The sequence below is a fragment of the Phycomyces blakesleeanus genome (assembly GCF_001638985.1).
Source record: "Phycomyces blakesleeanus NRRL 1555(-) unplaced genomic scaffold PHYBLscaffold_9, whole genome shotgun sequence".
Lineage (NCBI taxonomy): Eukaryota > Fungi > Mucoromycota > Mucoromycetes > Mucorales > Phycomycetaceae > Phycomyces > Phycomyces blakesleeanus.
Window position 1 is genome coordinate 136,044 of NW_017265142.1, and position 27,391 is coordinate 163,434.

The following is a 27,391-nucleotide window of genomic DNA, read 5'->3' on the forward strand; positions in this document are numbered from 1 at the left end:
GTATTTGGTAGCTACCAAAATTCCTATAGGGGTAGATGGTTTTTGTTCTCTTTCTCAGAAATAAATAAAATCAAGTTATCCTCTATTAACTTTTAGTATAATAGAAATAAAACATCCGAACTAGCGGTCATGAAAGGTCAATAAAGTAATATATATATTTATATACATATAAAAGGAACAATTACAAAGATAATTTTGTCTTCTACCATATCGTTCGGGAAACATCTATATTTCGAATAAGCCATTTACTTGGATATTTCGGTAACCTATTATTTGTGGCTGAAATATACTTTCTCCCGTGCATGAAACATAGTGGCTTAATTGCCTGGTTCTTTATTTTATTTATATATTATATATTAAAAAAAATATACGATCTTTAAACGAGTGGCAAATTTATATGTATGGTGTGTTCGGGGATAAATATCTAAGTTTTTAGGTGATTTTCAAAGTTCCATGACTTTTGCTACAGACAAGTTATTGAGAATTGCTTAAACACGTTTTATAGGAAAGACTCTTCCGAATAACTCTTGTTTAAAAGATTATCAAAACAAGGCTTGAATAAAAAGTCATGGACCTTCAAAGTCAAGAGGTATCAATAGAAAATAGTGGAGTTTCAGCTTTTTTTTTTTTAATATTGAAATGAAAAAGAGAGTCACTATAGCAACAGGTACATTTCAATGTTCCTAAAAAAGATAGTTGTGTAACGTAAAATACTATTTTTTGATTTTCTTTCTATATATATCTGGAATTGAATATATTTTATATCGGAGTTGTCTTGGGGTAAAATTGAAAAGATTTCAAAACTTTGATGTTTATGCTCGAACACACCATATATTGAACCTTATTAAACCTGTTACACGATAAAAAGCGCACAAGTATCTCAAAGTATTTAAAGGCATAATTAACGGACAAATCCAATCTTCTCTACTCATTCCTATTGTCATCATGAAGTTGATACCATCAACCCTGGCTCTCTTGTGCGTTGGTTTCTTGGCCGAAGCTGTACCAATTGGAACACCTAACTTAGGTGTAGTTCGCTTACCTCTCACAAAGAAGCATTCAACCGATGCCCTGATCAAAAGAGGTGAATCTGGTTCTATGAGATCCGGTGTCTACAGCTTACGAGGAACGGAATATGTTGTCCATGTGGATATCGGTACTCCACCACAGAAGTTTTCAGTGTCTCTTGACACTGGAAGGTAATATAATAGTTAATATATAACCAAAGGCAGCATAATTATTATTACATATATATATATATACTACAAAGTAAAGTCAAAGTATCATTAAAATTAACGCTTAAAAAATATTTACTTTAGTACTGATCTATGGGTCCCGTCCACCAAATGTGATCCGATCCTCTGTCCATTCGTTCGGTTCGATGAGTCCCTTTCCTCTACTTTCACTCCAACCGATCAGGAGCTTACCATCTTATATGGAAGTGGAAACTCTACTGTTGCCTTTGGAACCGATACCGTATCTATTGGGGGTATTTCCGTACCAAACCAACCATTTGGATTGTCTTCCTTTGTAAAAAACATTGGAATATTTCCAAGTGACATCAACCTCACTACAGCAGCTCTCGACCCAAGACCCAATGCACTGGAATTAGAGGACTTTGCATCCAACGGCATGCTTGGAATGGCTTTTACTTCTTTATCGAAATACAAAAACTCCAAAGGAAAGGCTTATGGCTCGCTTATATTCAACATGATCGATCAGAAACTTATCAAGGAACCTATCTTTTCTATTTACCTTGGAAATACAAATGCAATGGAGAATTCTGGAGAAATCATTTTTGGTGGAATCGACTCTACCAAATACACTGGCAATCTTTTCTACTCCCCTATCGTTAGCTCAACTCCTGATACAATAGAAGCTTACAATACCGGCTCTCTTGCAAAAGTCCATGCCAATCACTCTTTCTGGTCTACCTACGCCCGTAGCATTACTTTTCAAGACAAAGGAAAAACCGTTAACACAAGCATCTCTTCCGATTTTTACTTTACATTTGATACTGGCGCGGCATTATCATACTTTCCTTTCCAAGCACTCGAGAACATCATGAAGGCAGCCTTTAAACCAGACGAATATGAATTCTTTGAAAGCGGTATGGTATTTGTCTTTGAGTGTAGTGCCAGACATTCGAAAGCCATAATCCAATTCAATATGATGGGTTCGCGGGACACATCTGAAACACTTACTATTAACATTCCTTTTGGAGAGCTTGCAACTCCACTAGATGGAAAGCCAATTGAAGAATCTGAAATATGTTATCTTCCTATCAAATCTTCTCTTCCCACACTTGCGACAAGCAAGTTTACACAATACCTAATTGGTGATACTTTACTTAAATATCTTTATATCGTTCATGATCTTGGGCAGGAACGCATTGGATTTGCGAATACAATTGGCAACAATATCACCTTTTCTTTAAAGTAGCCAATTATATTTTGTATATTTTTAATAAACGTATAAGTCTTAATATATAATTATATTATATTGGTCTTCTCTCTAAATATTTGGAATACAGAATATTCATATCCAAAACAAGGAAAAGAAAAAAAAAGAATTGTTTATCGGCATCCTGACAAACAATATAATCGTATTGTTTTTGTCGATAACATCGAAAGTAGAGATGATATATTACTGAGGCTAAAGAGAAAAATGAATATATAATATAATATACTGAATAATTACATTATTAATCTGTTAGATTATATATACATACACTAGATTGGCTCTAAATGTGGTGTAATATTGAGTAAAATGGTAATTTAAAGGAGTGTAAGAGTAATGAATACGAAAGTCTTTGACCCAAAAACTAAAAAGAACAGAGAGGAAAGAAATATCAAATGTATATATAGTCTCGCATTGTTAACAAGAATGTAGTTGATAGAGATAGAGGCATAGACAGAGGTATAATTCAGTACAGGTAGGGCTTCTCTTAAATTTGATATTGCGACGTCAAAGAGCTCGATCTTTTGTATACCGTCCAGGACTGTCAAAGGATTCTCTAACAAAGTCTAGCTCTTATTCCTCAATTCTCGCCGAGAAATCTCTTACTCTACCAATTAAACAAAGCAAAGTAAAAAGGCTGCTTCTATAGATTGGGTTAATGACACATTTTTCTTATAGTCAACTTCCTGTAGGTGCCCCAATTACTTAGGTGGCTCAGACCTAACCCACGTCTTGTCTTACGGACAGATCTATTAGGTCCCAAAGTGGGAAAATAAGCTTAGTATTCTACAATAAAGTAATTTTGTTTTATATATTTTATTTAGGTACGAGTGTTTTTTAATTTCTGAACATAAAAAGAAAATTTTATTTAAAAGGTTACATTTTTCATTGCTTAACATTGTCACAGGTTTTGGCTTTTGGCTTTAGTTTTCTCACTCAATAACTTCTTTATAAAACGCCAAAAAAGGCTTCTGGATCTTAAGCAACCCAATTTGATTTTGCTTTTGCCTTTATATACATTCAGTATGACTTGTACTACAAGCTTTTTTCTTCTTCTCCAATGGTTTATCTTTCTTAAGAGCACAAAACTTGAGATCACACAATATTATTATTGTGTACATAAACTTGGTACAAACGCACACTTGTCTAGTAATTTACTCTTTACAACAAATACATTCTTTTATACTTCCTCATTACAATGTCCATTTCCAAAATCCCTCCCGAAATTCTTACTTCAATTGCAATACATGTTCCCGATGAAAGTTTGCCGCAATGTTCACTTGTTTGTAAGCAATGGCGGGAAGTCTTTTTCAAGAAGCTATGGGAAAAGGTCGAGGCCCATGATAAAAAATCAACCGCAGCAGTGTTTGATATATCCTCTGAAAACAGATATTTGATCTATGGCCAGTATGTTAAAACCATATACATATATGGTGATTACCATGTCAGCAGCAAAGATGTCTTGTTTCTTCAACAACTTTTTCCAAACATTTCTTATGTTTGGTTAACATTATTATGCACGGAAATGACAGATACGGACACAGACTGGAGTACATGGAAGGCGCTGAAAACCTTCGTCATGGATTTTAGACACTGCATTGATAGTATCCTGATAAAATTGTGCCCTGCCATATTATCTCAGCTACCCAATGTGACAGATCTTGTGCTATTTTTCGAGGATTCATACATATCAAAAATCGGCGACTTTGAAGCTATTCACGATTATATGCCCAGCCTTCGTGTCTTTACGCACAATACAGATCAGGCCCGACTTACTGATGAAGACATGGAACGTATAGCAAAAACAGCTCCAGCAAATTCTCTTTTGTCATTTACATTAAGAGTTAAAATACAAGACCTACGGTGGCTTTATTACTTTGCCTTAAAATATCCAAACGTTCGTGAAATGGATTTACAGTTCTATGGTCAAAAAGATTATTTGAAAGACTCTGATTTAGCAGTAGCCAGCTCAAAAATATCGATGCTTTCTCACGTATTTCCAAGCCTTGAAAAAATCGCCTTCTTCACCAGACAATTCAATCCCTTATTCCGTTTTGCATTCCGTAAGATCTTTCACCAGAAGACAGTATTTATCAAAGAATTCAAATATGAATTCTTCGGCGTGACTCCGGACGATAGAATATTCGAGACCATGAAAGAAGTTATGTCCATATGCTCGGAAACCATTGAATATATTCAATTCGCTAAAACAGGGAATTATATGGAAGACTTTACGCCCCATGATATATCCAAATCATTCATCTACTGTCCTCGGTTAACTACTCTGAGTCTTCAAGACTGTAATGCCTCTATACAAGTTGATATGATCGCAGACTACTGTCCTTCTTTAAAGGAACTTTACTTATTTAGTGGTCGTATATATATTGGCCCAGAAACAGTAAAATCGGCCAGGCCACATGGACTGCGAATACTTATGTTATACAGTGTTTATACTGACCCTGATACATTAAAATATATTTCTGTTCGATGTGAGTCGCTAAGCCATATGATCTTAGACAGACTAAGGGTATTCGGATCAATCTCTGCAGACACCGGAAATCTTTTGATTGATATGTCCAGTGCCAGACTTACTGAACTGCGATTTAGCCGCCTACGCTTCATAGCGCCTGGTGAAATAGGACCACCTTATAGGCAGAATGAAATTGACTTGATAAAACTGGTGCGCCTTATTGCACCCTATCCTCGAACGGTCGAAGGCCGTGAACAAATCGAGGAATCTTCTACAGATCATGTACCCATATGTAAAACTGCAGCACATTGGTTTGCATCCGGACTTAAATACATGCAAAATACTTCAAGTATTTTAATCCTAAAGCAGGCCGAGATAGACCGCCTTCAAGAATACTTTGATAACTATCAAGAAAATATGCTCTCTGGTAAAATGGAAACCATTCAGATTTCTAAGGAGAGTGAAACTCCTCAAACATGGGATATGGATCCTAGTCGAGGATATGTGACATTTATGTGTGGCTATGCAGAAGGCTTCGCTATTAACGAGGTACATGAAGATGGTTATTTCAGAACGTTTTCTTGGAATCGTGTTAAAAATACAGTAGAGAAAGTATTCTGGAGATAGGTCGAATAAAGTAAATGTATTTTTGTATATTTATAACATAAAGCATAGTGTTGAGGCAAAAATACAATCACTATAACATAATTTCTGAAAGGGAATCTTTTAGCTTGATTTAAAGTGATGCTGCTTATAAATGTGTGTATGTATCTACTGAGATGTGAACAATAAACTGATATCATTTGAATTATTAATAAAAACACATTAAATGGAATATGCATTTCTACACTACACCATAGTATTAAGCTTAGGATAATAGCTTTTTAAATAAATAAATAAATAAATAAAAAGTTCAATAACTCTATTCGGATAAGCGACAATGGATACAAATAAAGATCAATACGCCACTTCCACGCTATCTCTGCTCAAATATTGATTCCCAAAAAAAAACAGAATATTGCTCATGGTTTATATATATATATTTTTTGTTATTTTTCACTATTATTGATACATTGGTCTACAATACACCTTGTGAAATTCCTTTTGCAAAGAAATGTACATTATTATCAAGAATCTTATAGTGAAGAGATTGTCCAAGATAGTTGAGGGTTGTGTTTGGCATGCACTTTGAGCCATGAAGAATTGAAAGCTGGGAATTAAAAGTGATTAGTATACCTGCAACCACAAAAATAAAGTTCGTTCTGATTTCTTTTTTTTTACCTGACCATGCACGTCCCTTGCCAGTCCACTTCCGAGAGCTTGTACTTGGAGAACAAGTTCAGCACTTGCCAATATAGTCTTCACAAACGCATCTTGTTCAATGTCTTCGGTGCCTTGCTCGTCTGCATGACACACAGTAACAAGTGTTCCATCCATACTCTCGACAAGGGATTTGAGCTTGTTCACAAATTGACACACCTCCCGCAGACCTAGGCCGCTCTGAAGAAGCACACTCACGTCATCCAAAACAAGCAAAGGATTCTTCTTTGACTGAAGGTGATCCTTAATTATTTGATAAAATGAGCGTAAGACGTCTTTTGATCCAAGAGAGCCATCAAGGGTGCCGGTTGGTGTAGAGGGTGTTTTGGCGGGTGGATATGGTGTCGTGTGGGAATAAGGATTTAAGTGAGTTAGTCCATCAAGGAAACTAAACTGACCAGACTGCTTGTATGTCTGAAGATTGATGCCCTGTTCAAGTATGGATTATTAATACAAACCGTACATTATTGAATCATTCACTTGCCAATTTGCGTCCGATCAAGAAGTAATGGTTGAAGATCTGTGCAAGTCCGACCAGAATGACAGATCGATCTGCTTTAAGTTGATTTCCAACAAAGTGATGTATAAGAAAGTTTGCGTCTGATTTTAAAGTGTCTGTAATCACAATGTGAATTCTTTCTGGTGGGAGATTGTTTGGAAGCGCAAGTGCTGCATCTAATGTCGCGTATCCCATGTCTATTGAATGAAAGTTCAACTGGAACAAGACGACAAATTCACTGTTTCTGACGGGACTGAGATACTCCACACTTTACCGAACAATACTACAGTAACAAGTGCTACCGGAATAAAATTAACAAACTGCCGGAAGTTACCGGACTTGTGTTCAAACTCGGTGAGCAAGGAACAACAATAAATGTGACAGGCAATTTCCCGGAATTCAGAGATCCTTCTCTTTACGTTTGATATAATCCCTCGCATTGAATGGAATCCAAAGATGCGCTACTGATATTTTTGTATATATATATATATTATTTTTATATGCTCGGTAAATAATGAAAGATTGGGTTCTCTTTTTCTTGCAACAAAATGTTTCTGCTCTCAAAGTGTTGTACCTGACTACAAAGAATTGTGGGCTTATAATTAACAGCTAGTTATCCTAGCCCTTTGGCATAAAACACAGTTATTTTTTTTAAGCTATATGTTAAAAAAAAAGAGAGAGTCAGATTTAGATAAAAAGATTGTAACTATAATGAAAGATGAATTGTGTGCGCGTGGGAGTGCTTTTATTTAGCTGTTTCATATGTCTGTTAAATGAACAGTAACGTGTGAAAACTTGGATAATTCAATCAAATGTATTCTTCAATTGGCTATCATGTAAACCAAAAAAAAAGGAATCTTTAAAAAGCAATGGATTTGATATGTCTACTGGTCTTTTCGGCCAGAAACTGATGCTAAGCCTTTAAGCAATCAATTGTCACAAATAATAAAATTATGTTGGTAGTTGCACATTGTATTAACCCAAGGATACACTAAGTTACCTCTAAAGTAGTGTATAAATAAAAGGCTTTATGGCTTGCTAAATATTCATATATTTTTTACTCAGTCTAAATACCACTTTTTAGGGTGCGGTCTTTCTTTTTATTTTCTGTATTCACTTTTGGTCTGTTACCTAAAAAATCTTCTCTTTATAGTTTAATTTATTTCATCTCATCTCATCGGTTTCTTCTCCTTTTTCTTTTTATACAACTTCTCATACAGTTCAAATTTACCTTGCCTAATATCATTCATGACAATTCCTCTCAAAGACTCATCGGATCCAAGTGCAAAAGCGGCCCTTGCTCGGCTTGAACAAATCAAGGGTCAACTCAACTTGAAATCCTCTGCTATGTCTCTCCAGGCACCAAAAGATATGACTACAGAGCGTGCTGCCGCTGATTTTGATATCAAGAAGCTGGAGTGGCTCTGGGCAGGCGGTGAAGACGCCTACAATTTACTCGTAAGAACGAGACGTTTATATTGAAACCTGACAAATTATTTAAATAATAATAATACAAGTAGAACTTCTCTTATAATTTTATCAAAAATGACCCTGAGTTGGTAGTCCAACCTCCCCGCAACTTTCTTGAGATGTCTAGACCGGAGGCCCGCGAATTGTAAGTTGACTACAGCCTAAGCAAACAGGTATTAATACAAGTCTACAGTGCCATGGGCCAAATATACCGGACTACTCAACTTTCAAAAGACAAAGCTCTTAACTTGACCAAGCAGCAAATTGATAGTATCGTATGGGCCACGAATATCTACTCCGAAACCTTCTCGATGCGATTCTTTGTCCATGCTTCTTTATTCCGTAATGCTGTGAACATGCTGGGAAACAAAAATCAGCAAGACAAGTGGAACACCAAAATAGAGAACCTTGAGGTCATTGGCTGCTTTGCTATGGTAAGCTTAAATAAATAAATAAATAAATAAAACAAAAAAAATCTATCGGTAATACAATTGTGTACACATAAAACTTAATATACTTTCAAATCTAGACTGAGCTGGGACATAGTTCGGCTCTTCGTGATATTGAAACAACAGCGACATATGATATTGCAACTGATGAATTTGTTCTCGAATCTCCCACTGTAACCTCAAGCAAATGGTGGATTGGAATGGCTGGCCAGACCGCAACCCACACCGTAGCAATTGCTCAAACCATCATTCACGGAAAGAATGTTGGTCTCAACTGGTTTATTGTCCAGCTCCGTAGTCAGACAGATGGCTCGCTTATGCCTAATGTTGTAGCTGGTGATATTGGTCAAAAGGTTGGTCACTTGGGACTGGATAATGGCTGGATTCAATTCCATCGCAACCGCATACCTCGTAAGAATATGCTTTCTAGATGGGTCAGCTTGGATCGCCACGGAAACTTCTCTCCCCCACCAAATCCAGCTGTGATGTACGCCACCTTGATTCCAGAACGTCTTTCTCTTGTTCTTGTCACAACACAACTGATTTCGCAAGCTATTGTTATTGCTACACGGTATGGCGTAGTCCGTCGCCAGGGCGCAAAAAACGAGCAGATCATGGATTATCAGTCACACTATGTGAAACTGGTTCCGGCAATATCGTTCATGTACATGGTCAAGACAGCACAAAAGGATTTAGATGAACAGTTCTCAATATTGACTGCTGGTGGCAATATGGACCCCGCGACATATCTTAACTATATGGGCGAAATGCATGCAATGGCTGCTTGTTTCAAAGGACTGACAGGATGGTACTCTTCTGAAATCCTCGAAGATTGTCGACGTGCTTGTGGCGGTCACGCCTACTCTTCTTACAATGCAATTGGAAGCATCATAGGTGACTGGGGAGTTATGACTACCGGAGGCGGTGATAACGTAGTGCTGCTACAGCAAGCGGCTCGTCATTTACTGTTCCGTCTTGAGCAGAAACTCAAATTCAACCAGTACCCAAAATTTAGCTTCAAGAGCCCAACTCAATATATAAATTATGCAGAAGAATATCTTGGTAATACCAAATGGAATGTATCCGATGTCTCGCAGTGTCTTGGAAACTTTAGTGTAGTTGAAGGGGCTCTATGCACTATTTTGGTTAAAAGAGTGAGTAGAGAAAGATTCATAGGTATTATTACTTGAGCTGGATACTGATATAAATTATATTATTATTTAGTTGAATAGTATTCAAAAGAACCTGGAGAGTGGAATGACCCACAATGATGTCTTGCTAGAGTCAGTTCGTGTAGCTGAGATGCATTGTGCTGTATTCTTATTCTCTACCAATGCTGCTGCCTATCACAAATCAACTGCTGATCCTGCTCTTGATAAGGGTGTTCTTTCCATCATGAACCGCCTCACTGTCCTTTGGGGTCTCCACATCCTTTACAAGTACAGCGACCAGGGATTTAAAGAAGGATTCTTGAGTCCCGAGCAGATCAAAGATATTGAATATATCTACTTTGATGTAAGTGCTTTAAATTGACCATCACGCTAATATCTGACATATTTATATTTACTGATATTGCCCACAAGTATTGCAAATCTCTCCGCTCTCAAGTTATTGGTCTCACAGATGGCTTTGGTTACCCTGACTTTATTATCAAGGCACCTATTGCAAAATATGACGGCGACATTTACCAAGGTAAAAATTGGGATTGTTTTTATTTTTTGTGCAGTTTATTAATGATTAATTTATATATATATATTTATTATTACTATTATTATGTAGCTTATTTTGATAGCATTTTGCAAGCACCTGGATCAGTCGATATACCCCCATACCATGAAAAATACATCAAGCCTCTTACAAATCAGCTCAAGTAATACTATATTTTAATAATGGCAAAGACTAATACTAAAACATGGCCAAATGCAAGCTCAATATTTTAAAGGCAACAAATACACACAAATTACATAAAAAATGGGACAGTTGTTTTAATTAAAAAAGAAAAAAGTTTTCATACAAATAAATAAATTAATGCCCTGCCCTGCCCTGCCCTGCTCTACTCTACTCTACTCTACTCTACTCTACTCTACTCTACTCTACTAAAATTATGGCATCTTAATTTCTAATATCATTCTTCTTATGCAACTGGAATAAATCCAGTAACACTACTACCCATTCCATTTTTGGCAGCGATGCCTATCCTTTTTTACCCCACATCATAAACAAGATAAAGGCTTCGTAAAATAGAATCGCCAACAATATAATTGGTGAACTCATTAGAGTTTACGGAAGGAAGAGAGGCAGCGATACCAAACACACAAGCCTTGGCTTCCTCTAATGTTCTTGCATCTCCAGGATAAACCAGATTTGAGGCTAGAATATTGATGGCGGTTGGACTGGTTCCGCTTGATCCCGTACTTGATAGATGAAAATGAACCGTGGCATTCGATGAAGCGAGGCTACAGTCAATGCTAAAAAGAGACGTCGAGGGGTTGAACTGGTATCCACCTGGGCCAGCGATAGAAATAAGAGCCGCCTCTACTGTTTCATATGGAAAGAAAGACAGAGTGGCACCAGTATCAAACATTAAAAGTAAAATCAAAGGCAACGGTAAAGTAGTAGTAACATTTTCTCTTTGCACTGTGATCCCTTGGCAATGCAGAACCCAATAAGAGAAATCCGCATACCCATTTGAAGGAAGAGTGGCTGGGGCCGATGGATTGGATAGTGTATTCGATGGCATTACAGAAACGTAAACTAAAGCTCCAGAATATTTGGTTTGGTCTATTCCTCCAAATATGATTTCACCAGCAGGCCCACCAATATTTGAGCTGCTTAAATAAACGGAAAAGACAGGATCTGAGATGACCTTTTGTTCTACCAAGTTAAACACAAATGACATGTATCCCTTTTCCTGGAGCCTTTCTAGACCTGTCGCCTTTGGAAAACTCAACCCCAAAACACCATTGGCTGTTTTTAAATGACTGCTAGCCTGATTACTTGATTCTTCTGATCCTAGAGCAGAAGAATTCTGTTGTGGTTGAGGTAGTATTCCATAGGTTGATGAGGCAATTCCGAATGGCTGGTTTATCACTGTAGTGTCTGCAATAGTAACAGTATCGGTAGCCAGGGCTCCAGTAGCATTTCCGATAACATAATTAACAACAAAATCAAAGCTTGTTGAAACAAATGTTGAGGAGGCTGCTTGATCAAATCGTCTATTTGGACAGAGGCTAGGATCACATTGGGTGGAGGGAACCCATAAGTTTCCACTATAACTTCAAAAGGTGAGAACTACTTTAATTCTCTACTCATCTTTCAGCTATATTTCTTAATACTAGAGACAAGAAGTGTCTCTTTCTATTGTGTCTACTATTTCCCCTAGTTTCTTTATATTTGATTGAATTAAAATTTACCTTCCAGTGTCTAGGATGAGAGTCAATTCTTGTGGTGGGATGTCAAAGCTCATTTGAACCATGTACTGTACATTATTGATATTATATAGAGGTTCCTGAAAATAGTCTCGTTTTCTTGCAAGTGTTTTGTTTTGTATTCCGGTAAAGGCGTTGGAATTGTGAGGGTTGTAGAGAATAGGTAAGCGTATCAATTCAGGTGTATTAAGATCAATTGAAAACCCCTCTGTTATAAGAATTGCCTGAAGGAATAGAAAAACGAAGGTACAAGGCAAAATTTGTAGCAAAATTCAACAGGATTGAGTTTTATAAATAATATTTACTCGAACGATAGATTATGGTTTTTATAAAGATATTTTATTTTTATTTTACATCTTACATTGCAACTCTTTGGTTGTAAAGGTTCAAATAATAATAACAAAAAAAAACTTTAAATCAGGCTTCAGAGCAGAGGCTTCAGCAAGTGGATATTATGAAGCTTTGAGTACTAGTAAAATCAATATTTACGTTGATGTGTGATATCAAACATCTATTCCCCAAGTATTTGCTGATTGTTCAGTTTAATTTATTTACAATACTAAAGAAAAAGGAATCGCCTTAGAACTCAAAAATATCTGTTTAGTAATGATCATCGATATCACATTAAAATGAGCCAGCGCCACGACAAACCATAGTAATAAATATATGGCTGAAACTTCAAAGCCTCAAAAAGCTGTAGAGAGTAATTGGGCTCCTGCTAATTGATTTTAGTTTATACTTCGACTATAGTCAAAGAGCTATATATATAGCAGTTAAAGGTGTTTCTCATTCGAGGGTATACATAATGAGACTGGGAATATATAATATAAGGCTTGTGTTATCTTTTATTGCCATTATGAATGTAGTATATCATTAAAAACAAAAGACAAGATAAGACTTCTGGGAAATTTATTATTCTCATTCTATAATAGAAACAAGACAGTTTGATATATTTAAAGAAAATGTATAAAACAGCATTTAAAACGTATTGGCTTTGACGGTAATTTTACAATTTTATATAGTACAGCTCATCGCATATTAGTAACCTGTACATTAATACTAGTGCCCTTGTCAATTGCAGCAGCAAATCCAATGCGTGTTTGACCAATATCGTATACAAGATATAAGTTTCTGAGAATGTTATCTCCTACAATATACGACGTAAGAGGACTTGCGATAAGTGAAGGCAAAGAGGCACCTATACCAAAATAGCAAAAAGTGGCTTCCTCTATTGTCAGTGCGTCTCCAGGCAAAACAAGTTCAGAGAACGGGATAGTAATGGTGATGGGATCGAAGATGTCCTTGTGTGGGGCGCCCATCTCGAGTTTGATGATGGCTTCTGACGACGGGGTATCACAGCCCAGAATAAATATAGATTTTGCTGAATTAAATTGATAATTATCTGAGCCCACAACTTTTGCAACAATATTCTCGACAATTTTGCGAGGAAAAAATGACAGACTAGCACCCGTGTCGAACATAAAATATGAAAGCGGGGGCATTCCGGCATCAGTAGATGTGCCTCTGTCTTGGATCGTTATTTTCTGGGCATTCGTAGCCCAATATCCGTGTCCGGTGTAGCTGATTTTAGGTGATTTGGGAAGAGCTGTGTGTAAAGCACTTGCTGAGTAGTTGGCAATAGGAACATATAGTAGTTCACCAGTGTATTTAGTAGGATCGATGCCACCGAATATGATTTCTCCAGAATTTTCACTTGTGCTAGGGTCTCCAAGGTAGATAGAAAAGATCGGATCTGTGATAATTCTTTGTTCGATCATGTTAAAAATAAGCGAGCCATGGCCCTTTCCATTAGTATTATTATATTTCGAAAGACTGATAAAGGCCATTCCGAGGATTCCGTTGGATGATGTATCGGAAATACTAAGTAATTCAGAGTCTCGGTTCTCTTCTGCAAATGATTCGCCAATCTCGCTTGGAAATATACCCGCCTTGTAGACTGTAGATGCCAGCCCAAATGGCTGGTCTTTTATAACGGCGCCTCCAATAGACACCGTATCTGTCACAAAGGTACCAGTCGCATTTCCGATTCCATATTTGATGACAAAGTTCTGATCGGTTGGTGTAAAGGTAGAGGAAAGTGTACTATCAAACCGAGCGAATGGACAGAGAACCGGATTACATTTAGTAGATGGAATCCATAGATCTGTACTGTATTCATATTTTTTTATTAATTTTTAGGATAGTTAGATCCAATTGAAACTTCCTATATCACGATTGTTTCTTTGCTTGCTATAATTACGGTGTCAATCAGTATATTACCTTCCTGTGTCAAGAAATAACGCAAACTTTTGTGGTGGAGTGCCTATATCCAAATGAACAACATGTCGTGTTCCTTTTATGCTATATATATCGGACTGAAAGGTTCCTCTTTTGAACAGAGTACTAGCTGTATATTTGCTGCGAATAATAGGCAGGCGCACCATTCCTGCATTAGCTTTTGCAGGGGAGAATATTTCTGTCAGGATAATGGTGAACAGAAATAATGTAGGGGCAAAGACTATCATAGGAAAAAAAAAGTCCAAAATCCAAAATCTAACAGAGTGGTTACTACAACCAGAGCATCTTTATTAAATTATTGTGTATTTAGAATAGCAAGAAAAATATATCATATTTGATAATAAACCATAAAATACCTTTTCCTCGTTTGATTATTAGCAGTAAAAGAGTTTGTAGATAGACTTTTAATATTTTTCAAGTAAATAAAGATGCGTCTATTATTTGCTATTTGTGAGAAATATATCTGGATTATATGATTTTTGATTATTTGTTTTCAGGGTACCTACTTTGTAAATGTGTACTACAGATTTAAACTATGATTTAGCTCTTTCAGCACCCATTGTAGTATAGGCTCTTCTTGTAAGACCTGAAGTCTAGAACAGTCTCAAGATTACTTATACAAGTGGTTATCTTGTCTCAAAAACAGCCATTAAAATATGTTTGCCGCAGCCTTCGGGAGAACGGTCTGTAAAAACACAAAGATATATTTGATTTGCATGACCTTGTTAAAACGATATTAATAGAATACCATTGAGTATTTTACTTTTATTTTTATTCATCTTTAAACATTCATGAAACATGCTCTCTTCCTTAAGCTATGGCTATATAAAGTGCATTATGTATTTCTTTTTATCCATCGTATAACTGCCAACTTATATTAGAATATTTATATAACCATAATAAGCATATAATTATTACTGTAAGTATTTTCACAGTACAAGTAATTACGTTTGACCTTTACCTTTGAAAGTCGGAGAAGCTTTAAGATATATATACATATACTCTAATAATAGTATACTAGGTATATAAATCTCACTTTACTATATTAGAGTATATACTTTATATCATTTGTAAGCTTATTCGCAATTGAAATGACCTGAATGTTTTCAGCTCATATAGTATAAGCTATATGATATTAAATAACTTGTTCATGTACATGAAACGAGCATCCGTGAGTTTCATTACCTAACAATCAATCTAAACACAATTGCCAACTATTCAATTCTTCGTAAAGAGCTTACCCCTCAATACAGTCATGTTGTATAACTAACCAGTTAAAACATTAAAATGTCAATTAACATCTGCCAGTAATATAAAGTGTGGCCTATTATAATTAAATGAACTGTGTTTATTTTATTATTAACTGTCTCCCAAGGTGTTTTATATTAAATGTATATAATGCGAATCTGGTATTTCATCTGTAAATTGTTTTTGTAAATCCAACCCGCGCCTGGCCAATATCATAAACAAGATATAGATACTTATGGTGTATTTTCTTTTAAATCAGAAATTTTGGATTTTGGGCCAATTTTTTAATTTAAAATACCGATATATGAAAATGACATTAAATGTCCGCCAGCTTTAAAAAAATCCTAAATATTGAACTTTATGCAGTCACAAATTCATATATTCACGACAAAAGATTGTTTAAACACCGCATAATACATGGTATTACTATATTAGGGGGATCGATTCTCGTAGTCTGCCATAAGAAATGAATAATCTAGGGCCAATATTTCTTTTTCTCTGCTATTAAATTCGAACACCACGTTTTTTCAAGACCTAAAAAGTGTTGTCGGAAATGTAAAACATATTCAGTTTTCACATTTCCGACAACACTTTTTAGGTCTTGAAAAAAACGATCGGAGTCCAATTATTTTTCCAGTGTATAAGAAAAATACACCATAAGCAAACTATCTACAATGATGTAAGACTTATAAGGGCTTTCAGAAAATGTAGACAGAGATGCTCCTATGCCAAAGTAGCAATATATAGACGTTTTGGCTGTTTTTCCATCACACGGAAGAACAAGATCGCCGAACCAAAGACTGATAGTAAGTGTATTAAATACACCTACAGTGCTGGTCATCACCATCTGGATAGAAGCCTCCAGCTTTTTAGCATTACAGTAAATCTTAAATACGGAGATTCCGTTATTAAATATATATTCAGCTTAGCCCAAGATTTCACTGACTATTTTTTTTTAATCACTGAACGATGGAAGTAGGATATAGCTGTATCAGTACCAAATGTAAATTAGAAATTAAGAGGCATGTCTGCATCTAATGTCTCGCCGTTGTTTTCAAAAGTGAGGCTACGAGCGTAGGTAGACAAATCTATGTATCTTGAATAGTTGTTTTCGAGAGAGGTGGTACTAGAAGACAACTCTGAGCCAGAATCAGCTGTAGCCACAGGACAGTACTCTATGTCACCAGTGTATTTTGTAGAATCAAAACCACCGAAAAATTATTTCACCAGAGTTAACTAACGTACTGGGAACTTCAACATAGATGGAAAAAATAGGCTCCGTAATGATTTTCTACTCGAGAATGCTAAGTGTGAGCGAGCTATAACATTTTCCAGTGGGACCCTGATATCTTAAAATCCTTTCAGAGGCCAATCCAAGCAGCCCGTTTGATGAAACATCCTCGAGTGTGAATGTATTAGGATTTGGCTTTTATTTCTTGGCGAGCGTTATTTATAGATCCTAAATTGATACTAGCGCCATAGACTTTAGAAGCTAATCCAACGATCTGGTTTGATATTATAGCACCTCCAATAGACACTGTGTCGACTCCAATAGTAACAGTAGAATTTCCATTTCCGTATACAAGGGCTGTATTTTGGTTTGTTGGAATGAAGATAAAAGAAAGTATCTCATCGAACCGAGTAAGTGGACAAAGAGCTGGATCACATCTAGTGGATGGAATCCACGAATCAACGCTATAAAAAATTGTTAGCTTTTAAATTATTTCTAATTGATTCACTTTATGTAATCGTATACTAGCCATTTTCATACTTTCCAGTGTCGAGGAATAATGCGAACCTCTGTGGTGGAGGGCCTATGTCTAAGTTTACAGTATATTCTTTCCATGTAAGCTGTAGATATTGGATTGAAAGGCGGCTCTCTTCATCATATTCTTGGTTGAATGTTTCTTGGTGGGAGGTAGACGCACTATTTTTGGACCATGGTTTCCAATTGGTATGGCTCCCATCAAGGTAGCAGCACACAGGAGAGAAATCTCTGGTATTATAGCTTTCATATTGACAAAAGGATGTCTTGGAAGATCAAAGACATCTAATAATTGCTTACTTAAATATATTGTCATAGTTACACTCAAAGTGTAACAGTCTTAGTTACATTGACTATAGAAGGATAACTTTTGCTCATCCAGCAATATATATATATATATAATCATGTCAATAAAGCATTGCTTCCCAGCCAGTTGAGTAATGCATGGAAGCTAAAAATAAGAATGCTCCACCAATTATTAAAGAAGAAATGTATACATTATCCTAATTAAAAATATTCTCAGAACGACATAATACAAAATAAAACTCTCTTTCTAGTCTTTTGATTATAGCTCTTTCTCAGCTGGTCCACCGAAAACCTTTATTACCACAATAGTGTCAACAAAGCCTAATATAATATCTTCTCTCTCTCTGAGAGTTTATCTGCTTACAAATATTTAGGAGAAGTCGAATCTAATTATAGTATAAGCATCACCATGGTTTTATAAAACAAAAACAAGCAATAAATATATGTGGCTGCTAATAACATAAGCCCAAAATAATATACTTATCATTAGAGTGACTAATATTTTAATTGCTGGTATTAAACAGAGGATTCAATGGTATATTACTTTTTGATAGGGCACATTGTTTTCGATTTAAATACTCCAAGATTCATATCGTTATTATATTGTGGTAATAAATACGATAATATATATATCGATACTCTTATAATAAACTGAATTGATCTTCTTGTATTACTGACTAGATCTATAAGACACACCATAAATCAGCAGAGACAAAATGTAACACCCGGACGTTTAACAGCAAGCCACATTTGAGTTTTTCGACTAAAGGAAAAGACTGTAATTACAAACACGATATAATCTGAATGCAGTTTCAATTTACATAATTGCTGCAAAATAATTTCTCCAAATCATAGTGTTTGGATGTAATCAAGCAGCATATATTAATAAAATAAAGCATAACTTCATTGAATTAAATAGCATGCGTTTACTATGATGGCCAGCTGTTTCCAGCGATATTTAGTATGGGATAGATATACATTATGTAACTAATAATTTTATACAAATTTTATTTAAAAATAATTATTATATTATATAAAGATTATAAGTGTATTATAACGCTGTTTTTTTTAACTTAAAGAAAAGGTAATATCGTTACCAATTGCATTCGCAAATCCAATACGTGTCTGCCCAATATCATAAACAAGATAAAGTTGTCGAAGTATAGTATTTCCAATAATATATGAAGTAAAAGGATTTTCTGTAAGCATAGACATGGAAGCTCTTATCCCAAAGTAGCAAATAGAGGATTCTTCAATTGAGGTTCCATCTTCTGGAAACACAAGATTTCCAAAAGGAACGTTGATGGTAAGGGTATTTAATGTGTCATGTGAGCTCAGCATGTTTAGTTGGATACTGGCAGTTGAATTTTTGGCGCTACAGTCAAGGACAAAAAGTGAAGATCTTGGATCGACGCCATAGTTTTCTGGACCCAATATTGCATCCATTATGTTTACAATTATTTCAAGAGGAAAGTATGATAGTTTTGTACCAGTATCAAACATAAATACTGAATCAGAAGGCATTTTTGCGTCAATGGCGTTTCCTTTGTCTTTAACAGTGATACTGTAGGCGTATGTGGCCCAATAAGTGTGGTAGATATATGCACTTGCAAGAGGGCCAGTACTGGAATAATCGTCCGAAAGACCTGTTTTGGCTACAGGGGAATACAGCAGTTCACCAGTGTATTTTGTAGAATCGATTCCACCAAAAATGATTTCTCCGGAATTAACCAATGCACTGGGATTTCCGAGATACACAGAGAATATAGGCTCAGTAATAATTTTCTGATCGATCATGTTGAATATAAGCGATCCATAATTATTTTCATTGGAGTTTTTGTATTCTGCTAGTCTGATAAAGGCTAATCCAAGGAGTCCATTGGATGAAACATCCTCAAGAGTTAATGCTTTAGGGCTTGTGTTGATTGCTGAAAGTGTGAAGTTGATTGCTCCTGGAAGAATGCCAGCACCTTTAACTACAGAAGCTAATCCAACTGGCTGATTTAGCACTGTAACCCCTCCAAAGGATACTGTATCAATTCCGAATGTTACTGTAGAGTTTCCACCTCCATATCTAAGAGTGAAGTTCTGATCAGTCGGAGTAAAGGTCGAGGAGAGCGTCTCATCAAAACGAGAAAATGGACATTGAGCCGTATCACATTTAGTAGACGGGATCCATAGATCAGCGCTACAAAGTAAGGTGTGAGCTAATCTAATGGCTTGTATATATTTTATTTGTTTGGGTTATATGTTTTATCTTAGTTTTGTCGCTTGTGGTTATACATCAGTCATTATATTACCTTCCAGTATCAAGAAATACCGAAAATTTTTGTGGTGGAGTACCTATATCCAAATGGACAACATACTCAGATCCCTGTATACTGTATATATCTGACACAAAAGATCCTGGATCGCCTCTTTTGATCAAAACATCGGCTGAATGCTTCTTGGTAATGGGTAATCGTATTACACCTGAATTAAGGCTTCCGGTGGGTACAGCTTCTGTCAAGAAAGTAATGCATAGAATAACAGATGTTAATATGATAAGTTTCATTATAAACATGGCAGATATTCGCAGGAAGAAGAAAGATATATATTAGCTCTTTATTTAAATCTATTTGGATATTTATGCCCTTTGCAGTATTACGCACTTAGCCACATTGATTATATTAGTAAAATGGCTTCTCATCAAAATAATGATAATAATAATAAATATAGTGAAACACCTTTGTAAGGCACACTTTTAAGATTTTAATTCATTTTTGCTTGTAGAAAATCATACAATGAGTACATCAAGTTCCCTTTATATAGAGGATACCTAAGAAATAAAAAGACTTTTTCAAAATGTTAGGGTCAACAAGAAGTTATAAAATCAAAAGCCTTAGTTTCAGTGTATATAATGTGGCTTAATACAATACCTTGTGGCTGACTATTAACTCTTATGAATGGATTTCACAAAAAGAATCTGTTTGTATAAAGCTTTACTTGTAATTAAGAAAACAATACGCACCTCCTTTCTCAATTATCTCAGATTTTACTATACCAAATTGTCCTCCATTAAATTCATATGTGAAGACGGTTCTCAAGCTTTGAGTCATATAATTGACGAGGATTATCATGGTCTTGCGATAATAACAACCTCTTCCCAATTTTTTTGTTTTATGTTACACTTTGTTTAAAGTTATAATTTGAAAAAAAAGCCTACAATTTCTTTATATAGTGTATTTTTATTAAAATCAGGAATTTTAGGATTTGTGTCAATTTTTTCATTTAAAACACCGATAATAAAAACCAGTATTAAATGTCCGCTAGTTTTTGAAAAAAAACTGAAATATTGAAACTTATACATAGGCACAGCATTTTATATTATAAATTATAAATTTTTATTTTTTTATTTTTTTTTAATCATGGATGCCAATGCTGCGGTGAGATTTACTGATTCTTGAGGTGAATTTCTTCACCTCAGCATCAGCATCCTTAGCATCCAAAAACTTGCTGTAAGCTTCAATATATCTCCAAGTCTTTTTATAAAATCTCCTGATCATTGAAGGAGAACCAGCCACAGGAGAGGCACTGTCCAAGAAAGACGGGAGATTCTTTTCTAACGACTTGAAAGAATAATCGCAGTTTAGGCGAGCCACACGTTTGGCTGCACCCCAGTAACGCTCGATCCAATTGCATTCACAATGGAACTTGGGGTACAGCTCAAATATGTGACCCGCCTCTTCCACCACCTCTTGAATAGCTGTCTTCTTTCCAGAAAAGTCGGGCTGAGAGGCCAAGAGGTGGCGGGCACAACAACAGTGGTTCTCTGCTTCTTCTCCATTGCAGTCCATTCTCCATCTTCTAGAAAGATTGGATGGATCCAGTTCCATCCACAGTCCACGCTCCTGAAGGATCCGCTGGACGCCAACAAACTGTCTCTTCTCCACCGGCCCCTTTCCTTTCCTTCCAGCTTCAAAGACTGTCTCATAAAACGATTGAGGGATGATACGTCCATCCCTCAAAAACGTTGTATCTTTGAAAATGAACTTGTCATTTTCAGAAACGACCTTTGGATTTAGAACCATGCGGGTGGCAACCAAGGCATCTGTGGCATATGCTTTGTGGTTGCTGCTTTGGTCGAAAATAAAGACACCGGTGCACCCCTCGTGCAAGCTTTCGAACAGAGGGATAGCATGGTTCTTCAGCTGGTCAAGCATGTCTTCGCTTGTCCAGTAACCGTCATATGCTGCCCCAACGTTAAATATTCTGCGGGAGACCCATCCCTTCACTCGCATAGTGCCATGACAAGCACACTGGAACTCGCTGACCATCAGAGATCTTCCCTGACCTTTTTTGCGGATGTGGCTTTCACCTTCCTCAAGCCACATGTCCACCTTTCCATCATGGGCATAAAAGGTGGACTCGTCATGGGTCACCATAACCAGCTTCTTCTGGTTCTCCAAAAGAAGAGGGGTCACCTCAATTTCTTCATCTTCCCCAGTAAAGTCTGACATACATTGTTTGTATCCCATCATTCGCGTTGCCCAAGCATGGCGATACTGAACAACGTCTTGTCTTTCGTGTCCATCGTAATATACTTCCTGGTTGTTCTTGCGGTGGACGTACCCCCAAGCTCTCATGCATTTCCATGCTGTGCTTATAGCCACGTTGCCTTTTACACCAAGGCATGATGGAAAAAGCATTTCATCGAGATACTTTTTCAAATCCACAACAGTTCGTCTTTCTGCTTTTTGAGCACGAAGCCAAACGATTGCTTTCTTTTTAAGGTCTTCATCGTCTACAATTGAAGACCGCTTGGCATGCTTGCCCTGTTGATGTTCAGAAATTTTGCCAAACTGAAGAAATTCTTTGGCCCAACCGCGGACAGCCTCTCCACGGTACTTGGAAGGTGTTGTCCAAAAAATCTCTGCTGCTTTTTCAGATGCCTCGATTTTCTTGCAATTGTTCAAGAGGCGTCGGAAATACTCTTTCACAGCAATGTGTTTGCTTACTTCAAACAAAGCAAACTTGCCCAACTCGCTATCTGAACTGACTGGAGGCTTTATCATCTCAGAGATTTTCTCATAAGCTTCAAGAATCTCTTCAAGTTCCTCATCTTTCGATTGCTTGTATACAGTTAATGCTTCTGTTACAGGCGAAACTGGTGCAACAGGAACCGAGAAACCGAAATCAGCAAACGTTCTGACCTTCTTGTCTTTATTTGCCTCAAGCTCTTCTTTCATTTTTCTCTTGTTGCGCATAATCGATGATCTCGAGTCTCCTCTGTAGAGTCCACGCAAATTTTTTCCTGCGTCTGGTCTCCATGTCAGAAAGCTATTATAGTACGCAGCAATCATCGTATCCGTATCTAAATCCAAGAGCTCCCAGTCGTACTCTTCTACAGGTTGATCTTCAACAGGTTCCTTTTCTCCAGCTTCCTTTTCTGTATCAATAGTAATAATTTGAGACTTGGCGCAGAATTTTCCGCCCTCTCTTCGAGCCATTTTAGAAGTAAGGATAGAGCGAGCGTTTTTACGACCCATTTTTAAGAATTTGTTTTGGTAAAAGTAAAAGAAGTGTTTTCAGGGCAGTCTTGATAGACAGCTGTCATATCCAAAAACGTGGTTTATACTCCGCATGTTACACGTAATTACTAATTTAGGATATATAATTCTCTACATCTGCCTTGAGATGCCATCAGAGATGTATTTTTTTTTTTGTTTGTATGGAGCTGTGACAGGCTCAGATTTATTAAAGTTCTCTGAATGAGTAGGGCAAAAGAGAAAATTACAACATTTGTTTTGAGGGTTTATGGGGGTTATTTGATGTTTTTGGCTTTTTGGTTTTTGACTTGTTTTTGTGTGATTTAAACTTTTTTTTTTTTTTTGTTAAAATGTTAATGTGGTGTTATGCGAGGGAAGAGTCAGCGGAGTCAAGCTCGAGCTCTGAGCAGATGCGGGAGATTGATTTCCTAGCAGTGGCAAGAACCAAGGAAGGTAAAAAGGGAGCAGAGTTAAAGTGGAGTGCCCAATGGTGGTCCCAGATAGCAAGGATGGTCAGTCCGAAAACCGAGGCGGCTGGAATACTGGGGTTCAGCGTGGGAGGGAAGAGAAAGGATGTGAATGCCGAGGAAAGTGCAGAAGGTGGTGGGACGGTGCCGAAAAATTCTAACCAAATGCCTAACCACACCGCAGATTTCAAAGGACAAGAAAGAAGAAAATGCTCTTGCGTCTCGATTGACATCTGGCAGATATTGCAGAGAGGTGAAGAAACAGTGAAGGGCATAATGTGGTGCAGAAGAGCTCGGCACGATAGTTTGTTGTGTAAGCCGCGAAACCAAACATTACGGGCCCGGTGAGGAAGTGCGAAAGACCAGAAAGAGTGCAGTTGGCGAGGGCTAAGATGGGGGCTAAGTGGTTGAGCATTAGCATGATGATGAGAACAGGTCAGCCGGTAAGAGCGCGTGGACAAGCGTGACCAAGGTTTGCCGAGGACCAGAGCAGAGATGAAGGGATCAAAGTCAAAGGGGGACCCATCTCGAGGAGGCATATCCAAATGTCGCGATTCTAGGATGAATGTAGGAATACAAGCTCTGAAAAGGATAGGGTGAGCCACAAGTGAACGGTCGAGAAGTCTTTGCAGGATACGATTAAGAGTGATAAATCGAGGAAGAGGTCTAGCAGGGGCAATGGGCATCAGGACGTCCAAATTATGATCAATTTGGTATAGGTGGTTAACCTTCAGGTCTCGCCAAGATTGTCGGTAGGGCGGATGAGAGGGAGGGCTATTAACCATGGAGGACAAGGGCAACATAAGGCACGTGGATAGATTCGTGAGGACGTCGTCAAACTTGTGCGGGAGGTGGTCCATGGCCTTCAGGACAAGATGAAGAGGCGAATCCAGTGAGCGATGGGTGCGAGGTCTAGAGTCTGGGAAGATCCAAAGTAGAAGGGGATCACAATCCGTATTCTCAGTGCGAAGGAGAGAAGCCATCCATTTGGGGACCAAACCACGGGGACCCAATGGGTTCTGGATTATTGGCTTGAGCCAACGAAGCTGAAGAGCGCATTGCTGTGTAATCGGGTCGAGGATGCCAAGACCACCTTGAAAGCGAGGAAGGCAGAGGGTGTCCAAAGCAATGGGGGGGAACGAACGGAAGCGGAAGAAACGGCGCATCAGAGTGCGTATTTTTTCGAGAAAAGAGACGGGGAAGGATACTACGCGCAAGACATGCCAAAGTTGGGCGAGAATGAGAGAGTTCATGACAGTGGCACGGCCGCGGAAGGACAGGGTGCGTGAGCCGTGTAGAATACAGCTATTCTCAATCTTAGAAAGAAGGGCCTGGCCAAATGAGTCTCGTTGGGCAATGGAGGAGAAAATTGGATATCCCAGATAGCGAAGAGAAGAGGAGGAGGTCCGGCCATGCCAATCCGTAATATTGTGGGTCCGTAGATGTGAGGACCAGTCTGGCAGGGGTGAGCCCGAAAGTGAAAATGCCTGCGTCTTGTGAAGATTTACGCGGGCGTTGGAAGCCGCAGCATAGGTGTTGAGGTGGGTGTGGAGGCGAGACAACTGCCCTGTGTCAGAAAGAAAAACAAGTAAATCATCAGCGTACGCAAGGAGTTTGATCGGTGACAGAGGAGAAAGACCAGCAGGAACAGATGGTTGAAAGCCCGAGAAGGACTGGTCATGGATCACTCGTCGTAGTAGAGGCTCAAAAACTAGATTGAACAGTATAGGGGAGAGAGGGTCCCCTTGGCGTAGTCCCCGAGATTGAGGCAAAGGGCGCGAGAGGAAGCCATTCACATTTATTTGCAATTTAGTAGAAAAGAAGAGGTTAGAGATCGAGGTGACAAGAGAGGAGGGAAATCGAAAGTGTGTCAGTACTTGGCGAAAATATTCCGGATGTACTCTATCATATGCTTTCTCCTGATCGAGGAGAAGTCCAACACCAGCTGATCCCTCCTTGGCGGCTTGTGCCATGACCAGCCTGGTCAGCATTCCATTATCGGCGATGAAGCGACCCTGAACGAACCCTGTCTGGTAAGGAGAGACAAGTGAAGTGACCGTGGTAATCATGCGAGCATTCAGCAATCGGGTAAATACCTTGGCATCGGTGTTGATCAAGGCAATTGGGCGCCAGTTCTTCAAAGAGGTGAGATCGCCCTTTTTTGGGAGCAGGCAAACGCAGGTGGATTGCCAGGATTCCGGAAAAATGCCTTTTGATAGGGCGTCGTTGTAGACTTCCGAAACCAGATCACCACAGACTGGGTGGTCTAGTATCAAGCGAAGGATCTCGTAGGGTAAGCCATCGGGACCGGGACTGCTAGAGGTTGGAGTGCGCGACGCACCAGAGCGAATAGTAGACAATGACAGAGGACGAGTGAGGGCAGTCTGCCGACTTTCTGACAGACCAAGGTCAGAAGGCAGGTGAGAGAGCAGGTCGTCCAGAGCAGATTGGTCGATAGGGTCCGGGGTATACAAGCCTTCATAAAAGGCGGCAGCTGCTTCGGTCATCTTTTCGGGGGTGGAACATATTTCGTTTGTTGCAGGGTGGCAAAGGCTGGCAATTGACTTGCGTGACTGACGAGTGGCGATGGTGCGCTTGAGATATCCAGCAGAGGTCTCACCTTGTTCCCGCCAGTGTTTCCCAGCCCTAAGGGACATGATCTCCACTCGTTCAAGTTGGACTTGCTGCAGAAGCCGCTCAACAATAGGCAGCTGAAAATTCTGTGCAGGCTGGTGTCGAAAACGGTGTATTAGTCTGTCTCTCCGTTGTTGCAGGCTTGCTTCCAGGTCGGTGAGAGAGGGTCGGAGGTGGCGAGAGAAACACTTGATAAAGCGTATGACTTCGCTCTTTATCGAGTCCCATCGTGCTTGAGGAGAGAGGTTTGCGGGAAGGGCAGGGATGAGGGTGGATAGAAGAGTGTTGAGGTCGGTGCAGAAAGATGTCAACCTGGCAAGTCGGGGGTTAGCACGCCAAAGTCCCTTACCAGAGGATTGGGTGGAAGGGAGAGCCAAGCGGACGGTCAACAGGCAATGATCGGACCAGTTTTGGTGAATATATCTCACCTGGGAGTCAGTAGTGCGAGGGTGAAGATCAGGAGAGGCAAGAATATAGTCGATTGTAGTGGAAGACAAGGCGCGGTGGAAGGTGGGTTGTGGGTTCTGGCCAGGAGGAGTGACACAGTCAACCATATGGTTGTCCAGAAACTGGAGCCACGCTAGTGGGGCACGACGTCCGAGAGCGTAGTTAGAGTGAATGGCATGGTTAAAATCACCTAATAAAATGAAGTTGGAAGGATTGGATGGAATGAGGTCAGGTGTCGACAGTAAGGAAGAAAGAAAATCATAGCGGGGAGTTCGAGAGGCGGGAGCATAGATGACACCCATCTTGAATGGAGAAAATTTATTGTCAGTATGAGTGACAGTTGTAATGATGCACCTGCCGCAAGGACTAAATAAAGGGTCTGTGAGTATAATATGGGGGGAGAGGCATACAACACCACAGTGTGGCGACCATAAAGATGAAGATGACCGAAATTGTTGGTCAAAAGTGTCTTGAAGCATAGAAGAGGAGGCATGGGTTTCTTGCAGGGCTAGTATATCAATTCCCTGAGAGCGTAGGTGGCGTATAAAAAAGGAGCGTGATTCAGGGTGTCCAACTTTGGGTAGACCCCTACAGTTCATTGT

The 27,391-nt window shown here is 38.4% G+C and overlaps 8 protein-coding genes across 8 annotated transcripts; 3 read left to right on the plus strand and 5 right to left on the minus strand.

The window, feature by feature from the left end:
* Nucleotides 1-945: 945 nt before the first annotated feature.
* On the plus strand, nucleotides 946-2,442 carry PHYBLDRAFT_167546 (hypothetical protein; the record flags this gene model as incomplete). Its single annotated transcript, XM_018435666.1, has 2 exons — nucleotides 946-1,199; nucleotides 1,320-2,442. The coding sequence occupies 2 exons, from the start codon at nucleotides 946-948 to the stop codon at nucleotides 2,440-2,442; spliced, it is 1,377 nt and encodes a 458-aa protein (XP_018292161.1).
* Nucleotides 2,443-3,658: 1,216 nt separating this feature from the next.
* PHYBLDRAFT_167547 (hypothetical protein) lies at nucleotides 3,659-5,557 on the plus strand (the record flags this gene model as incomplete). The annotated part of the gene is made up of 1 exon (XM_018435667.1): nucleotides 3,659-5,557. The coding sequence occupies one exon, from the start codon at nucleotides 3,659-3,661 to the stop codon at nucleotides 5,555-5,557; it is 1,899 nt and encodes a 632-aa protein (XP_018292162.1).
* A 451-nt stretch (nucleotides 5,558-6,008) lies between these two features.
* PHYBLDRAFT_167548 (hypothetical protein) lies at nucleotides 6,009-7,189 on the minus strand (the record flags this gene model as incomplete). The annotated part of the gene is made up of 4 exons (XM_018435668.1): nucleotides 6,009-6,140; nucleotides 6,212-6,679; nucleotides 6,786-6,946; nucleotides 7,024-7,189. The coding sequence occupies 4 exons, from the start codon at nucleotides 7,187-7,189 to the stop codon at nucleotides 6,009-6,011; spliced, it is 927 nt and encodes a 308-aa protein (XP_018292163.1).
* Nucleotides 7,190-7,938: 749 nt separating this feature from the next.
* Nucleotides 7,939-10,738, plus strand: PHYBLDRAFT_38190 (hypothetical protein). Its single transcript, XM_018440102.1, has 7 exons — nucleotides 7,939-8,207; nucleotides 8,270-8,364; nucleotides 8,413-8,653; nucleotides 8,749-9,822; nucleotides 9,893-10,183; nucleotides 10,252-10,360; nucleotides 10,448-10,738. Exons 1-7 carry the CDS (start codon nucleotides 7,998-8,000, stop codon nucleotides 10,540-10,542), a joined length of 2,115 nt encoding a protein of 704 aa, XP_018292164.1. The 5' UTR covers nucleotides 7,939-7,997; the 3' UTR covers nucleotides 10,543-10,738.
* A 64-nt stretch (nucleotides 10,739-10,802) lies between these two features.
* Nucleotides 10,803-12,607, minus strand: PHYBLDRAFT_63924 (hypothetical protein; the record flags this gene model as incomplete). Its single annotated transcript, XM_018441201.1, has 4 exons — nucleotides 10,803-10,866; nucleotides 10,939-11,937; nucleotides 12,082-12,304; nucleotides 12,586-12,607. The coding sequence occupies 4 exons, from the start codon at nucleotides 12,605-12,607 to the stop codon at nucleotides 10,803-10,805; spliced, it is 1,308 nt and encodes a 435-aa protein (XP_018292165.1).
* A 1,126-nt stretch (nucleotides 12,608-13,733) lies between these two features.
* PHYBLDRAFT_11382 (hypothetical protein) lies at nucleotides 13,734-20,084 on the minus strand (the record flags this gene model as incomplete). Its single annotated transcript, XM_018428357.1, has 3 exons — nucleotides 13,734-14,000; nucleotides 14,055-14,265; nucleotides 20,014-20,084. Coding segments are annotated over 3 exons (549 nt in total), but the record flags the coding sequence as incomplete, so codon positions are not given.
* A 1,030-nt stretch (nucleotides 20,085-21,114) lies between these two features.
* Nucleotides 21,115-23,241, minus strand: PHYBLDRAFT_144584 (hypothetical protein; the record flags this gene model as incomplete). The annotated part of the gene is made up of 1 exon (XM_018431246.1): nucleotides 21,115-23,241. One exon carries the CDS (start codon nucleotides 23,239-23,241, stop codon nucleotides 21,115-21,117), a length of 2,127 nt encoding a protein of 708 aa, XP_018292167.1.
* Nucleotides 23,242-23,589: 348 nt separating this feature from the next.
* PHYBLDRAFT_158623 (hypothetical protein) lies at nucleotides 23,590-24,296 on the minus strand. The gene has a single exon (XM_018433825.1). It carries the CDS (start codon nucleotides 24,245-24,247, stop codon nucleotides 23,606-23,608), a length of 642 nt encoding a protein of 213 aa, XP_018292168.1. The 5' UTR covers nucleotides 24,248-24,296; the 3' UTR covers nucleotides 23,590-23,605.
* Between the last annotated feature and the right edge of the window lie 3,095 nt (nucleotides 24,297-27,391).

What these genes read in the sequence shown, in the direction of transcription:
- PHYBLDRAFT_38190 (XM_018440102.1), top strand. Translation starts at nt 7,998, where the DNA reads ATGACAATTCCTCTCAAAGACTCATCGGATCCAAGTGCAAAAGCGGCC. An exon ending in TCATTGGCTGCTTTGCTATG is followed by an intron (nt 8,654 to 8,748) that starts GTAAGCTTAAAT and finishes TTTCAAATCTAG; the next exon opens with ACTGAGCTGGGACATAGTTC. An exon ending in GCACTATTTTGGTTAAAAGA is followed by an intron (nt 9,823 to 9,892) that starts GTGAGTAGAGAA and finishes ATTATTATTTAG; the next exon opens with TTGAATAGTATTCAAAAGAA.
- PHYBLDRAFT_158623 (XM_018433825.1), bottom strand. Translation starts at nt 24,247, where the DNA reads ATGCCTCCTCGAGATGGGTCCCCCTTTGACTTTGATCCCTTCATCTCT.